The sequence below is a fragment of the Anabrus simplex genome, chromosome 5 (genome assembly GCF_040414725.1).
Source record: "Anabrus simplex isolate iqAnaSimp1 chromosome 5, ASM4041472v1, whole genome shotgun sequence".
In the NCBI taxonomy this organism is placed as follows: domain Eukaryota; kingdom Metazoa; phylum Arthropoda; class Insecta; order Orthoptera; family Tettigoniidae; genus Anabrus; species Anabrus simplex.
Genome location: NC_090269.1, coordinates 100,862,660 through 100,879,560, shown reverse-complemented (window position 1 = coordinate 100,879,560; position 16,901 = coordinate 100,862,660). Strand labels below are relative to the sequence as shown.

The following is a 16,901-nucleotide window of genomic DNA, read 5'->3' as shown; positions in this document are numbered from 1 at the left end:
GAACTGGACTAATTTACAAATGAAGTTGTAACCTTCAAAGACATACACCTGATATTCAACTTTGGCATCGTTTTTAATAATATTTATTTGAGCTTCTTTTCCTCTTTTGATACCGAAACACTCCTATAAGAAATGTACTGGCATCCGTATATAATGTGTGAAATTATCCGAATTAATAACAGAATTACGTTACAGTAAAACGACTGAAAACATAAATTTGTTAAAGACCATTAGCAGCACATCTCATTATTAGGATTAGAATACACCACTGATCCACTTCCCAGATGTTCCTGTGGTAACTAGGGATATACTGGTATCAGATAGCTCCTGATAAACTTTCGGAAGCACTGGAAGTTGGCTTATCACTGAAATTAAATCACTATCCAAGTTTGATATTGTTTAGCGCACACCTGGGAGCTCTCGAGCGTTTCCACTTATCAGTCTAAGCTCTCCATATGAGATAAAGTCCACTCGTCAGTGATGACGATTCAAAACTTCTTAGTTTCTTTCAGAAGGTGGGTTTCAAGTGTTGAGCCTGGGAGACTGTAACTACCAGTTCATCAGTTGGGATGGGAGTGGACATGGCCAACCTACCTGGATTCGGTGAGGAAGTGTCGGAACTGAAATTTGAGGGGGTAAATATAGTTCATAATATTCATGTTCTGTTAAACTTCTTTCAACTACAACAGACCGGAAAAGGTTATAATTCCGCTGGCCTTGACAACCGCTCGATTTGACTCGCACAGCCTTATAGCCATATCGATATATCGAAAGCTTGCAATTCGATCTTTAATTCAGTCAAGAGAGCAAATATAGTCCATCTTCTTGGTTGTGGTTCGATTCCGAACGTTGTAACACTCAGTAGCGTATACTGAGGGCTATCAAGGCTATCAGTGAAGCCCAAATCTCAATTGAGAATGACGGAAGTCTAAAGCACATTATAATATAAGCATCTGAAACATAGTTCCATTTGCAAAACTTGAAAGCAGTGAGAAGAAACGTCGCACATATTTCTGAGAGCAAGGCATTCGAGACTGATATTGCAGCCCAGACTCTCGCCCCTCTCCCCTCGACTAACACATGCGGCTTGCTGCTGGATATCGGATAGGAGCGGGGACTGGCGGAGGATAGGTGTGCTAGGCTTCGGTCCGTCAGATCGCCACTGCTATCAACCATGCGTTACTCATCGTATATACTTCCTCACCTCATACCGGTACTTCTGACTTAATGATATAGATACGTGCGGGTATTCCTCACTCCCGTTTACTTCTACATCCTTGTAGGAAGAGACTGCTGGGCTGCTGTTAGAGGAGCAATATAGTTTTATTTTTATTGGTAGATCTGCTAAAATGAAATGCCATCTTTCAGGTTTAGTGTTTTCTTTTGTTGGTTGGAATTGAACCCGCGATCATGGGTCGGACACGACCACTGATCTCCCGAGGAAGCTAATTATCCGGTGAATGATGGGTACAACCGCTGTAAAATAATAATAATGGGGCATGGCATCTATATAGCCTTGGTGTTGACCTAATGGGGATAAAATGAATGGCAAAGACGTCATAAACACCCAGTCCCCAAGCCAGGGGAATTAACAGTATAAGGGGCTGATTCTGGAAACTAAACTAGGGCCATCGGACCAAAGGCAAACGTTCTATCCAATTAGCCACAAAGCCGGACTTTTGTTTGCTAAACCTTAGGCTACCATCTCCACTGATCAGGGGTTGAGCATTGGCAGTAGCAGAGGTCGGGACTGTACCCTGTAAAAGCAGCCTTGACAACACAGCAGGTTTCTCCGTTGGCTACTGGCTGCAGCTCAAAACACTGAAGGCTTGACATTCAATAAACCAACCATCGAGAAGAGGTAACCTAAGTCTAGTGGTGGCCCATGTCTTAATCCCAGCATACGCCACTGGTAACACTTCATATAGTTCCTTGTAAAGCACTCGGCCACGTATCGCGGTCGTTTGCTGTGTCCATATTCTTTCAAGTAGCACATTCGTCAAACTGTCTCCCCGTGGGTGCACTAGAATAAATGAACTCTATCTCCTGCCCAGTAGCGGAGATTAGGGGCGCGCGAGGGGGGGGGGGGGCAGTCGCTCCCCCACTTTGTGGAGATTTTTTTTTTCCACTTTAGCCGGCTGAAACTAGGAATGATTAAAGCAAGCAATTTGTACAAGCCTTGCTGTCTTATCAGCCAATTATTTTCTTTAATTATGAACAAAATTATTAGCAGAAATACGCAAAACATGTGGTTTGTCGCGGCTAACCGATTTGTACAGCACCACAGCAAGTATTTACTGGAGACTTAGCATGTGCTGTGAGGAAGGGTAGCAGGGGTATACTTTTTGCCAATGTCTGAGATTTGTTTCACCCGCTTGCCGCGCGCATTCGTCAGTTTGGCAGTCTCTGTAGTGTGTTAGTTTGTAGTCAAATACTAAATTATTCTTAATTGTGTAATCATGGCGTACTTCTATTTAATTGTAATACATGTGTAATAATGTACGTTTGGTTAAAGGTTTATTGTATAGTATTGAATCAAAATCTCAAAAAGCTGTTATTACTGCACTTAAGTTAGTAAACTGTCAACCTTTACCTCTCTATTGAAATTTGCTCAGAGAACATCAATAAACTTACCATTTTGATTTTTTTTCTTTTCCGGTTTTACAGATATACATACCCCCCTGCTATATTCCACAAACCGGGTAGTTTGTGTTTTCTGTATACTTTTTTGCCCCTCCACTTCTAAATCCCAATCACCACTACTGCTCCTGCCAGTCGTAAGGGACGACTGAAAGAGGACCCAAGGCTTTCATCTTGAGAGCGTTGACGACCACAGTTCCCTTAGCTGAGTCTGGCATTGCTTCCCCTTAATTGTGTCAGGCTCCTCGCTTTCATCTTTCCTATCCCAACCTCCCGCGGTCAACTCTTGTTTGTTTTTTTCGACCCCGACGATATTAGGTTTTTGCTGATACCTTCATTCTTCGAACTGTCAGACCTCTTCCATTTTCCTCCTGATAGTCTTACAAAAGGATGGTTTCCCAGTTGTACTTGCTCTTTATTTGGTCGATGTATCAGTTCGCAGCTCGTCCCCTCTGTCTTTTGCCATCAGTGTTGCTCTGGATGTAATGCTTTTCGATGCCGTCTCGCCAGATGACATGGCATGCCTTTGGATGTTTGGAAGTTGATACCCATGTCAATTGCCTTCATTTATGACAGTTTATAATAGTCTTTCATACCTCTGTCGTTCGACACTTCCCTGTACGTTTTTTTAATATATAACTTTCATTCCCTGAAGGGGTACGGTGGGCCTCCTTGAGGGTAATGCCATCTCTCAGGCCGAGGAGACTTGTAGTGGAGATTTGAGGTGAAGAGTGCATGGCCTATGAAAGGGTCTGTCCTGTCATTTGCCTTAGTGCAGGAGGATGGGGAACCATGGAAAACCATTCTCAGGACAGCCAATGGTGGAGACCAATCCCTCCACCTACAAAACGCAGAGCTGCAAGTCTAATAAAACTAGCCACAGCCCACTCTGCTCGGTCCTGTATGCTGAACAATGCAAAATTGAATTCTGATGCAGTCCTAACCAATAATACACTTGAAGCATCGTTAATTTACATACAGTACTATTGTTACCGAGCAAGTGGCTGAGCGGTTTGAGCCACGTAGCTATCAGCTTGCATTCGGGAGGTAGTGGGTTCAAACCCCGCTGTTGGCAGCCCTGAAGAATGGTTTTCCATGGTTTCCCATTTTAACACCAGACTGTACCTTAATTAAGGTCACGGTTGCTTCCTTTGCAATCCTAGCCTTTCTTATCTCATCCTTACCATAAGACCTAATCTGTGTCGGTGCGACGTAAAGCAGATTATAAGGGAAAAAGTACTCTTGTTATAATAATAAAAATAATAATCGTATGGCCGCAGCTACCATGTGCAGACATTTCAATTTGACATCATCTGGCTGTCTGCTCATCAATTTCAACGTTTCGTTTTACTCTGGGCCTACTAGATGGCAGACAGAGTAAACTGAAACTCTCTTGGGCGTCTGTGGCTGAGATTTAATTAATTTTGTCAAGTAAGCATCAAATGTGTCACCAGAGAACTTTTGCATGCTGACATCGTACGGCATGGAGTGTCCAATGGACTTTTTTCTGCCCTTCAAAAATCCCACTTCCTTTGTCGGGCTTGAACCCACTATCTTGGGATCCAGAGGCCGACACTCTACCACTCTTCCACAGATGTGTCGGTGCGATGTAAAGCCACTAGCAAGAAAAGATCACTTCACATGACCCCACCATTGAAGCCGGTTATGCGCACAGCTTCATCCATTGAGTTCATTCCTAACTTATCTCCTCATTCCCAGTACCATCCTGCCATTGTTCCCAGCTATTATTGTTATTATTAGTTGTGAATAAGCCCATTTAGGTCTTAAAATTGTGAGGCAAATGAAATTCATTTGTTGTAATCCAAACTCATAGGCAAACAATAAACAGATTTAGAAACAAGCAGGAAATCAAACACTATACAGACATTCAGAGTGACATTAGAAAACCAGATTAAAATTTTATGGAGGTGGGTGATTGTTCTTGTCTTAAGAGGATTACAGTCTCTTAACACTAATCAGAAAGGAAGAAGCTCAACACTTTGAAGAAAGAAGGTATCGGCAAAAGAAGGGCATGAAAACGAAAGCCTCCCTTGGTCTTGAAAAACTAACACATTTGGAGTCAGATGAGAAAAGGAGTTTGGATAGGAAAGATGAAGGTGAGGAGCCTGACACAAGTAAATGAAAGTAATGCCAGGCTCAACTAAGGAAACCATGGTCGCCAACCAACACTTCTAAGATCAGGTTGTGAGTTCCACAAAGAGGAAAAGTCCTCTCATTTTTTTAGAATTTTCTTTTTTAAGTTTACAGATCTCTTCATATTGTTATGAGAGTATTTATGGGTTGTAGTAAGGATGTAAAGGAGAGGGCATATTAAGTCTCTTGTAAGACCACAATTAGAGTATGGTTTCAATGTATGGGACCCTCACCAGGATTACTTGATTCGAGAATTGGAAAATATTATTTACAAGTAACAACTCTCATGAGACCCAAAGTCAAGACGCTAACAGTTTCATTCACAACGTTCTTGACCAGTCTACCTACAACAATCGTTTTTTTAAATCTCCACTTGTGTATGACAACACATTTAAATAGTAGTTACGTCAAGAACATGAAAATGAAAATCGTGGGTCAAATAAGCCCCAGTTTTAATATCACCCCTTCTCAAGACTTATGATAAAAAAGAAGATCCATTTCATTTTATTTTTGAACATTTTAAGTTAACCAGAATAGAACTGCCAAGTTAAAACACATTTAATTTAAATTTATATTTTCAATCTTGACCAACCTACAAGCAACAATCAGTTCAAATCTCCACTTATTGTTGACGACACATCCTGTCAACAGAGACGGTACGTCAAGAACATAATATGATATAGGGGTCACATAAACCCCGACATGTAATCCTCTTTACCAAAAAGAAGATCCATTTTAGTTTTGGACATTTTTCATATTAGATAGATTAGGACCAAAAAACTTAACTGTATTAACTTATGTTACCCATCTTAAGAGTTCATTAATGTTTGTATATATTATATATAATGTATATATTGTATATAGTGTATATATTGGTATGTTTATATTGGTTAAAAAGGTCCCAAACCTTGACCTAAAGGTTGTTTACAGGCTGAAGATGCCCAAAATAATGGGTGAAACACGTACCTGACCTAAATAAGTCTACATAAAATCATGTAGATAATAACCACATTAAACGTGGAAAGTATTGACTAGGTGGTTTTTTATTAAATTATCCTTTATATCTATGCCTAACTGGAAAATATCCAAAGAAAAGCAGCACGATTTGTTCTGGGGATTTCCGACAAAAGAGTAGCATTACAAGAATGTCACAAAGTTTGAGCTGGGAAGACTAGGAGAAAGGAGACGAGCTGCTCAACATGTTCCGAGCTGTCAGTGGAGAGATGGCATGGAATGACATTAGTATTACATGTTACAAATCTCATGTTATGGTCCATATTGAAATGTACTTAAAGTCAAATAATAATACTAGATTATAAATTCCACCTGTTCAATACATAAGATTTATTATAATCTAGTATTAGTATTTGACTTTATGACATTAGTAGACAAATAAGTTTGAGTGCTGTTTTAAAAGTAGGAAATATCACAATATGAAGATATAGTAGAAATTCAAATGGACAAATTGTGGCAAATATTCATTTGTAAGAAGAGTAGTTAGGTATTGGAATAATTTACCAAGGGAAGTGTTCAATAAATTTCTAAATTCTTTGAAATTATTTATAAAAGATGAGGTAAACAAAGACCCACTTGGGTGACTGCTCTAAATGCAGATCAGTTGTGAACAATAATGAAGAAATTCTGCAAAAATCCAGATGCTATGAAATGGATTGGCAAATTTCAAAATGAAATTAAACTGGCAGGAATCACACAAGATCCAAAATTCACAAATGGTAAGTTGACCAAGAGAACAAACCGAAGAAAGCGACTGGAAGAACTTGACCCAAAGAGAGAAAGGAAGCCCACACCTAAAGAGTGAAAGAAATATAGGGACAAAGAAAGGCATCTTGACATGCTTGTAACTCCCAGTGTTTCACCAGGAATTGTGCCCGGCATTCTTAAGAGGTTGGCTCCAGCAGAAAAGGTTTTCATATTTGTTTTCTCGTGTTTTTCACACCTTTTAATACTTTCCTCTTACCTTTAGAAATGGTAGATATAGTTTTCACTGTACAATGTAAAATGCCCTCATGTAGGAAATAATTGTATCTTGTTTTTCTATATCCCTGTTGGATAATTTTTATTCATATATTCAGTAGTACGTTTTCTCACTTAACACGTTCATTTTTGTTGTTCCCTGCAGAAACGTCTTAATGAAGGTTTACTGTATATATGTTTGTAGTTTTCAGACTGGTTTCTCAAGATAAATAACCCATTCATTCTATGGCAAGCTCAACCCACTTACATCCTGTCACAAGCTGTATACCTATTTGGTGCTGCTGTCAATCTGGTCCATGGTAAGATATATGTGTATTAACAGTTTGGTTCACTGGAGTTTATTTTCTAAATGTTTCAAACTGTTAAGTCAAGTTACAAAATATCTATGGAATAATGACATGATTGTTTCCTAATGTAAAAACATTTAATTTAATATGTTTTCTATAAATGTTTGGTCCAACAATTTCTTATCCTTTTTTTTTTTTTTTGCAGATATTTAATATTTTTGATAAAAATAGGTTATTTATTTAGTATATGGCTACAGGACTAAAAAATGCAAAAAAAACTATATATGGCCTTTTCCGGGGCTGGTTTTGTTGGACCATTGTAAGTATAGCCTATTACTATGATAGAGTCACAACTTCCTATGGTATTTGAGAGTTGCTAATGGCAGTGATTCTTCAGGCTACTCCTAACATGAAGAAGAGATGCCTTCTTTGGCCACTCCTCTGGAAGAGATACACTACAACTGAATGGACTAGCACATCTGCCACCTCTGTCATACTAAAGCCCACCTTCTCCACCTTCGATGCTGTTGAGGTTTTCGCTCATTACCCCGAGCTGGGATCCATACAATATAGTATATACCAGGTCAATCCAAGTTCAACTCGTACCATGGTGGCTGTTCCTATCCCACCCTGCCTAATATTTACTCCCTCCCTCTGCCGCATCATGTGTGCCTGTGGGATGGACTATATTCATATTGTCAAATAAAAAGAGTAAGATAAAAGACTGTCCAATCATTTTCTTTAAGAATGGCCAAAATGTATTCAGATTCATACACACCAGGAGGGGGACAGCAACCCTTCTTGTAATTACCTCACTGCGCAACACAAGGAAAGTCATATATAAAGGTGAATTTTAAATGGCCTAAAACATTTAAAATATGCAAGCAAATATGACATAAAAAGCATTAAAAATGGTCCAATGACCTTATGGATGATTAACTTATGTATAAAAATGTGATCTTACAGCTGATTTAATTTACATATAACTAACATCTCAAAAATATACTGTACAGTTGTTTACCCAGTGTCTATCTATGGAGCTGAGTGCTGGCCAGCAATGAGACAAGTACAGCACCAACTTCATGTTACGGAGATGTGTATGTTGTGTTGGTCAATGGGAATCTCTCACCTTAACCACATTACAAATGATGCTATTCGGCAGAAGATTAGCATCATCTCAATAAATGAGAAAATGCATGAGAGACATCTTCAATGGCATGGCCACATTATGAGCGCACTACTTAACACTTTCACAACTAAGTTTTTTTTTTAAATTTTCCACTTTGTTGATACTATTAGTTGTGAATCTGTTAAAAGTACAATACAGACCATGAAGTTGATTTTATGTAAAGCTACTGAACACTGTTGCAAATACTGCCTACCACTCTAAAGTCAGCAAAACTAGACCGATTGGAAGACCAAAACAACAATAACAGGATGCCATCAACACCAACATAAGAGGTTTCCACCTACAGTGTAATGATTTTAATCGTAGGAAATGGCATTCCTTGATCTGTCAACTGTACCCTACACCAGCAGGATAAACGCTTTGATGATGAAGATGATGATGATGATGATGATGATGATGATGATGATGATGATGATGATGAAGAAGATGAAGAACCTTCAGCTATAGCAAGTTATGTGCCCTGAAAAGTAAAATAAGAATATAAGAGTCAGTGAAGTACTTGACTGGTATCTAATCAGCAAATTACACATATGAAACTGGCATTAGTTCACACTATCAATTAAATTACACTGGATAATCATGCAAATTTTCAAGTTGGCAAACTGGAAGCCTCTTTGCTTGTCAGACAGGATGTTTTTATGTTTCTCCTTGTCTTCTCTTTCTATCGCTCCTTCTTCCTAAATTGACCTGTCATTGTGCTCATCCAATAATATGTTCCTTTTCATGTGCCTAATCTATACAACTTGCAACTCAGCCTGGTTAAACTTCAATGATACCATCCTTAAAGACAATAATTACCATTATGCTGGGGACTTCATTACATGTTATAAGAGTCTGATTCAACACATTTGATAGAATCTATATTTACAAACAATAATTACTTAATGAATTTCAAGAAATATAAGATGACTTGAAACTGTTTTGAGAATTCATTCATCAAACACTACCATCCAAAATATAGGGCAATTAGTTGCATCCAAACACTGTCAAAAGTAGAGTCTATGAACCTTAATACACAAGAATATAAACAAGCCTTTGGGCGGAGTGATTGTGCTTCAAGTTTTCTGTTTTAGAATTTAAACCAGTCTGTGTGATTAGTACTGTTACTCTTAATCAAAGTTATTATAAATTTTATTGAATAAAACGCTGCCCCCTTCAACAACACGCATCAATTTGCGTTTGGCCGGCCTGTGTGTCCTACCGCCATTACAGCACACCAGCCCTGTCTGCCATTTAACTAGCACAACACCACAGCACAGCAGGCTTTAGCCATGGTTGCAATGGTTGCTCCCATAGCATTTGAATTGGACTGGCCTGTATACACTGCTCCTTGAGATAACACAGGCTCTAAAGCAGGCCTTTCCAACTCGAGCACTTAGTGCTGGGGCGCACCAGCGCTGTACTCAGCAGCACCGTTCCCCTCCTTCCCCACCTTCCCCACCTTCCCCACGCAGTGGTCGGTGCATGTGTACGTAAGAGACAGTACATTCATTCTAATTCTCTGTATGTGTGTGTGTGTCATTCTCAGTAGAATCTATTCGATAGAACAGACAGTGGAGCAGTTGGTTTCTCCTTCATTAAAAATGTCGTTTAATCCTTCATGGGTGGATTCATATTTTGTTCTCAATACCGAAGGGAAAGCTCAATGTTTAATTTGTCATGCCATTTTAAGCGTGAAGTCTTCAACCGTTCGACGACACTACCACAACATACATGTTTAACCCTATCATGACGTTGTTGGCGCAGCAAGAACCGAACAAAATGCTAAGTTAAAATTGTAATTGCCAAGTTCTTCAGAGATACGTATTAACTTACTCATTAGAAATTGTTTTACATGCAATTTAGGAGATTTGTTTTTGTTTTTGGTTTTGTATTCTTAAGAACTGTTTAGAATTAGACTTAGATGTGCCGCTAAGAAAACACACCGGACGAGTTGGTGGTGCGGTTAGGGGCGCTCAGCTGTGAGCTTGCATCCGGGAGATAGTAGGTTCGAACCCCACTGTCGGCAGCGCTAAAGATGGTTTTCCGTGGTTTCCCATTTTCAAACCAAGAAAATGCTGGGGATGTTCCTTAATTATGGCCAAGGCCGCTTCCTTCCCATTCTTAGCCTTTTCCTATCCCATCGTCGCCATAAGACCTATTGCAAAAAAAACCACAAAGATAATTATTTTAATTATTTTATCTCCCTGTTGCACAGATACTTGAACCCAACAATTTAGAAGGCGCAGTTCGAGCATGTTATGGGCTATTGTTGCTCTGAAAATTGCAAAAAGTGGGCGACCATTTACTGATGGTGAATTTGTAAAAGAATGTTTAATAGAGTGCTCGGAAGTACTGGGCCCACGCACTGTGGCTCACTTTGAGGCGATAAGTTTGTCAAAACAAACCATTTCTCGTCATGTACAGGAACTTATGTTTGTCTACTTATGAAAATCTTGAAGACTATCAGACGTCGTTACAGACTTTGTACTCTGAACTCAATGCCCGATTCAAAGAAATGAATGATATGGCACCTCAACTTGAAATATTTAGGACCCATTTTCAGCACGTCTTGAAAAATCACCATCATATTTCCAAACAGAGCTGATAAGACTACAGTACGACGAAATCCTAAAGGACAGGTACTACCACTACAGCGGTGGTTTAATATATTTTTACAAAGGTGTTCAACCATAACCAAAACTTCAAACAGTTGCCTTAAAATTTACGTTAATGTTCGGTACAACGTATGCATGTGAGCAGATGTTTTCAATTCTGAATGTAAATAAATGGAGAACTAGGACTTCTCTGTCTGATGCGGACATAGAGGCCATACTTAGAATTTCTACAGCCAAATTGATTGTACCCATTATTGGTAAATTAGTTGCCACAAAACGATGTCAACAATCAACTTAAATGCTAAATGTACATTAAGGTGAACGCAAAGTATGTACAGAATAAATTGTGTGTTTATGTGTTCACAGAACTGTCATAAATAATATTGTTTTCATAAGCTGCGCGCTGACTTGACGACCTGTGGTTCTGCCTCTGCCACTTCCCCTCCTTCCCCCACCATCTCAACGGTGCTGTAGCACAGCACCGGGGCTGCTGCCGGGGCCGGTCGGGGCCGTGACAACACCTCAGTTGGAACCGCTTGCTCTAAAGGGTGCCTATGTGCTAGGAGAGTAAAATTTAAGCCAATGAAACAAAATTCCAAAGAAATGTGCCCAGAAAGACAAGATGCTCTGTTAAGTAGCTCAGATGGTAGATCCCTGGCCTTCTGAGCTCAAGTTGGCAGTTTCTCTCCTGGCTCAGCCCAGTGGTATTTGAAGGTGCTCAAATACGTCAACCTCATATTGGAAGATTTACCGAAGGCCAGCATGGTAATCAATTAGTCATGGAGCCAGATGTTTGGGTGTTTGGCACCCCTTTTCCTATGCGTCAGCTTCCTGATGATGTTATTTCGAGCTGTTACTTCCCCCTTTGGGTTGATACAATGTTGTTTAAATATCTGAGCATGGTACCACATAATATCCAGATATTTTAACGTTTGACAGTTTTGGAGACATTTGCCTCCCCATGAGACTTCTAGTTCTCTTCTTGCTTGCCTGTTTTTTGAGGTAAAAGGAACTGCCCCATGTTTTAGTTGGACTTGACCTGATATGCAGGGTGATCATACTCACATTTTCGCTGGAATAGTCCCAATATTTTAGGTTGTCAAGCCCGTCCCATTGGTATTCCATTTTGTCTGCTTTGCAAATGTTTTTGCAAGTAAAATTTGTAAATTTACATACATGCTCTCTCACAACAACAGATAACAATATAAAGTTTAATGACCTTGTATATAACTCACAGGGAAGAGTGAAGAAAAGCAAGCAAGTGGCTATGCTGTTTGGGTCACAGCCCTTCCACCTTGAAAGTTAATATCTGTGCCAGTTTTCAATAATGGTTGACAGTGTTTGTTTAACTTTCTATCATTACAGATCATGTGGCATAACATATTAATTTGATTGTATTATGGGTACGTGTTATTTCAGGGAGTAATAAATCACATGTTTGTTCAATGGTCCATAGGATTGGGTGGGGAAATTGTGCGTACATTACTCAATTTTTGTTTCCCGTTTCCATGGCTTATTTACATTGCTGACACATAGGCAGGATGCATAGCAACATCGAAATTAAGGAGAAATTTAATATTGGTTGGGTTTCATAAAACTAAATAATAAGGGGTAGATGGACCACCTGGTGTATCTTGATTCACTTATCATCTTTTTCCTCTTTGCACTATGACAGGAATTTGAGAAGTTAAAGTGAAGTTATATACCATTTTGTTGCTACTAGTGCAGAAAATGTTTATATTTGTGTTTTATTTTTATTTTTACAATTTGCTTTACGTCATTCTTACACGGATAGGTCTTATGGCGACAATGTGACAGGGAAGGGCTAGGAGTGGGAAGGAAGCAGCCATGGCCCCAACATTTGCCTGGTGTGAAAATGGGAAACCACAGAAAACCACTTTCAGAGCTGCCAACAGTGGGGTGGGTTCAAACCTACAATCTCTCGAATGCAAGCTCACAGTTACGCAATCCTAACCACATGGCCAACTCACTTGGTCATATTCAGGTTTCTTAGTTTATTTGTTGCATACTGTTAAGTTGTTGGTTTCAATTCTGAAGAAAATATGACTAAATTTATCTCTTAAATTATTGTGAATGTTAGTCTATCAAGTACTGAAAGGTGGACCTGAAAATTAAAGACTGTTAATTTCGATGTCAACAGAACATGATCAGACAGCACATAGGACACGACCGAGAGAAAGGGGAGCTTCTCCATTCAACACACCAGCATTTCTTAAATGACATTCATTAATCAGAAGCTGTCTATACAATTTCAAGGTCCATTTGAAGGAATATGAGAAGTTTTCTCCAAGATAACATGTCAACTTTTTTAAATCAACAAGAGGAGTTTCAACAATTATATTGTGAATTTTAACAAGGATAGAAGCAAGAACATTTTATGACAGACACATTACTGAATGGTTTTTAAATAATATTTTTACCCACACATGAAACTCATCATTTCATTCATTCATAGATTTTAAGATGTTATTCCAATGTTTTTGTTAATTACATTAGGCTGATGACGACCACAATAGGTAAAAACATGTACCAAAGAAAATATGACTGGATTTGTCCCTTAAATTGTCAGTGCTAGTCTATCAAGTATTGAAAGGTGGATCCAAAAATTAAAATTCTTAAGAACTAAAACAAAGAATTTGTAAGTCAATACAGAACCATAATGAAGTCCATTGTTTGCAGTGTACTGTTAGGTTGTATGTTTATTCTCAGGGTTTTATTTTTCTTGTAAAATTAAAAACCTGATATTTTCCAGGTTATTAAATTAAAAGGTTAACTTACTGCTGAATATTATTTTCAGAGCATATATACAGTATTGACAATAATTATTTACTTCCAGCACTGAGGAATGGAGGACGGTTACCATATCTTTGGCTGGCAACTTTGCTGCATGGTGTGGTGGTTGAAATCATAACTTACAATCTAGATGATATCGACAACTTCTGGCATTCTCAGACGCCTATCATATTCCTTGGACGCAGGCTACCGCTATACATCATAGCTCTCTGTAAGTCTTAAGTCTAAAGAAAGATATATCCAGATTTTCAGCTTGTTACATGAAAAAGGACCAGTTCTAACTATGTAAAGTTAATTTTTAACTGTTCAAAGACATGGAGGTGGTTGTGGCTCTGTGGAGCTCTAGAACTCATTTCTTGCAAGTTAAACATTTCTCTGTAAAGGGAACATTTTATCAGAACCTGTTAAAGACATTCAAAGGAAATTTTCCAGGCAGATATTAGGTTAGACAGTGGTAGGGCACTGATATGCATTACTATTCAACATAGTCACCATTCTTGTCCAAGCTCTTATTCCAGCAGTACACCAAGACATTGATGCTGGCATGGAAGAAATCTACATCCAGTCCCTGAAGCCAGATCATCATGGCATGCTGAATGGCTGGATCATCCTTGAATATCTAACCACCTAGGTGCTTCTTCAACACTTCCAAAGAGATGGGAATCATTGGGTACCGTATAGTGGGGTAACTTCGGCCATACAGGGTAACTTCGGCCACTGACGAATAGCAACACTTGTTTTCTCCTGCCTCCTGTACTGAAAAAGGATGAACCATTTGCAACAACTAAAATCCACGTACAATAGAATGCTCTATCAACTCTCAGTAATCCAAAGAACATTGGCGGGCTCATTTTTGAGTCAATCAATTTTTTTTTGCAGCCCCGACTATTGTCTTGTCTGGTAAAAGCAGAAAACAAACTGTTCTCTAGCCCCAGCATTCGATTTTCCATTCCAGTGGTTTATGGGGTCAAAATGGAAGTATGCTTGGTAACTGATCAACCCAATTTGATGCATTTTATTCAAATAGGTTTCTCAGGGAATAGTTTTGTGATAAAAGTTGTCCTCTTCTGGGGTAACTTCGGCCATGCCGAGAACATACAGGAAAACATTACGCGGCATGGGTATTTTAATTATAATTCTGTTTACTTCAAGAATGCTTTAGAAGAGATTAATAAAGCCACAGTAACAATAAACGGGGACGTTTATCCCGACAGGGAGGGGAAAGACGGTTCCCATTTTCAATAATAAATAGACGGATATCAGTTGACATGGACGATGCACATTTAAGAACTTGATTGACGGCCCAGATATTTTCTAATTTAGAAGACAGTGTATTATGAGAACAGTCTACAAGATTGCTTCTTTTCTGATCTCCTTTTCTTTCCATACAACTGGGCTTTATGTTTTTTGTACCTTTTATTTTTTATCTTTTGTTCCATTACAAATATTTATGCAATGCAACATGCAATTTGTAATATCATAGAATGCTTGTACACTTAGGCTAAATAAAATAGTTTCTTCTTTGGGGAAAATGTGAATTTGATCACTATACATCTGTTTCACCACAAATCATTTTTAATTTGTTTGTGATTGTTGATTCTGGGCATTCTGCAGGTTTTTAAAAAACATTCACGGTGGCCGAAGTAACACTACATCGAAGGAAACTTTGTTTCTTGAGTTATTTTTATGGTAGCCAAAGTTACCCCAAAACATGGGGTAACTCCAGCCACTCTTTTGATAATCATAATTCGTTATTGAATAACAATTAGAATTATGTTCATACTTAAAAATGAAGAACAAACATGGCAGAGCTTATATAATATTTTTCAGAAAATTAGAGGGAATATTTCACATTTTAATTTTAAAAATATACGAGAAAGAGGCCAAAGTTACCCCGTTTTACGGTACCAAGTTGGGCTGCAGGGAGAATGTCCAATACCTCCCACCTGGAGTACCATAACAATTCACATGTTCTGTTGGCTCTGTGTGGTCTGGCATTATCATGCAGCAACATAACACCGGTTGAGAGAACTTAGGTTGTTTTCTTTGCAAATGCTCTAGTAACTGACAGCATGTCCGGTCCCGCGGTGTAGGGGGCAACAAGCCCGCCTGTCACCCGGCGGCACCGGGTTCGATTCCTGGCTGGGTCAGGGGTTTTTAATTGTAAATGATTAATATCCCTGGCCTGGGGACTGGGTGTTTGTGTCATCCTTAACATTCCTTTCCTCACATTCAACACTCTGCACTTTTGCAATTCCACTTACACATAGGTTCATATCATATGGTGAAGGCAGTGGCAAAATATCTATAGAGGTTGACGCCACAAACAAATATAATTTTTTTTTTAAACTGGCAGCATTCTGTGTCAGTCCTCTGATGAGGAAATCAACTATCTGGACAAGTAGCAGCGACTGGCAATTAAAAGTTAGGGGGCGGGGGGGGGAAGACAAATAGTGTACAGACAACAAAAAGTACCTGGGTTATGGGGTATAGCGGGCAGAAGGGGGGGGGGTATATACATCAAAACAGAACAAAAAAAGTGGTTTTTAATGCTCTCTGAGTGAATTTCCACAGAGAGGTAAAATTTGACAGTTTACCAACTTAAGTGTGGTAATAATATATTTTTTGAGATTTTGATTCAATACTTCCATCTCAGTGTCCATGACCTTGGAAAAAATATATATATATATATACCCCTGCTACCCTTCTTCACAGCACATGCAAAGTCCCCACTATTAGCTGTGGTGTTATACAAATCAGTTAGCTGCGATGAACAACATTTTATGCGTATTACTGTTAATAATTCTTTTAATAATTAAAAAAATAAGGGAATAATTAGCTGATAAGGCAACAGGGCTTGTACAAATGGCTTTTTTAAATAATTCAAATAATTCCTATAATTCCTAGTTTCAGCTGGCTAAAATGGAATAAAAATATAATGTTTTCTCCACAAAGCGGGGGGGGGGGGACTGCCCCATCCTCTCCGCCCCCTCCCTAATTGCCGTTACTGATCTGGACCATCCTCCCTACAGCTCTAACCTGTCATCCAGTTAATTTTCGTCTCCTCAGACTGGTGATGAACCATCTAGATGGCAAGCAATTCAACAATGATACGGCCATGCAGCATGCCGTCATGACATGGTTTAAGGGACTAAATGCAGATTTCTCCCTTGCCTTGTTGTCCTGTTAGGACAAGTGCTACCGGGCTAGATGGCCGTGCGGTTA

The 16,901-nt window shown here is 39.0% G+C and overlaps 1 protein-coding gene across 1 annotated transcript in view; it reads left to right on the top strand.

Moving 5' to 3' along the window:
• Positions 1–478: 478 nt before the first annotated feature.
• Positions 479–16,901, top strand: part of LOC136873807 (uncharacterized) — a 66,019-nt gene continuing 49,596 nt past the window's right edge. Inside the window, exons 1-3 of the mRNA XM_067147056.2 lie at positions 479–635; positions 6,974–7,088; positions 13,720–13,887. Of these exons, the coding sequence (XP_067003157.2) occupies positions 570–635; positions 6,974–7,088; positions 13,720–13,887 (349 nt within the window). The 5' untranslated portion in view covers positions 479–569. The remainder of the gene's footprint in view (positions 636–6,973; positions 7,089–13,719; positions 13,888–16,901) is intronic.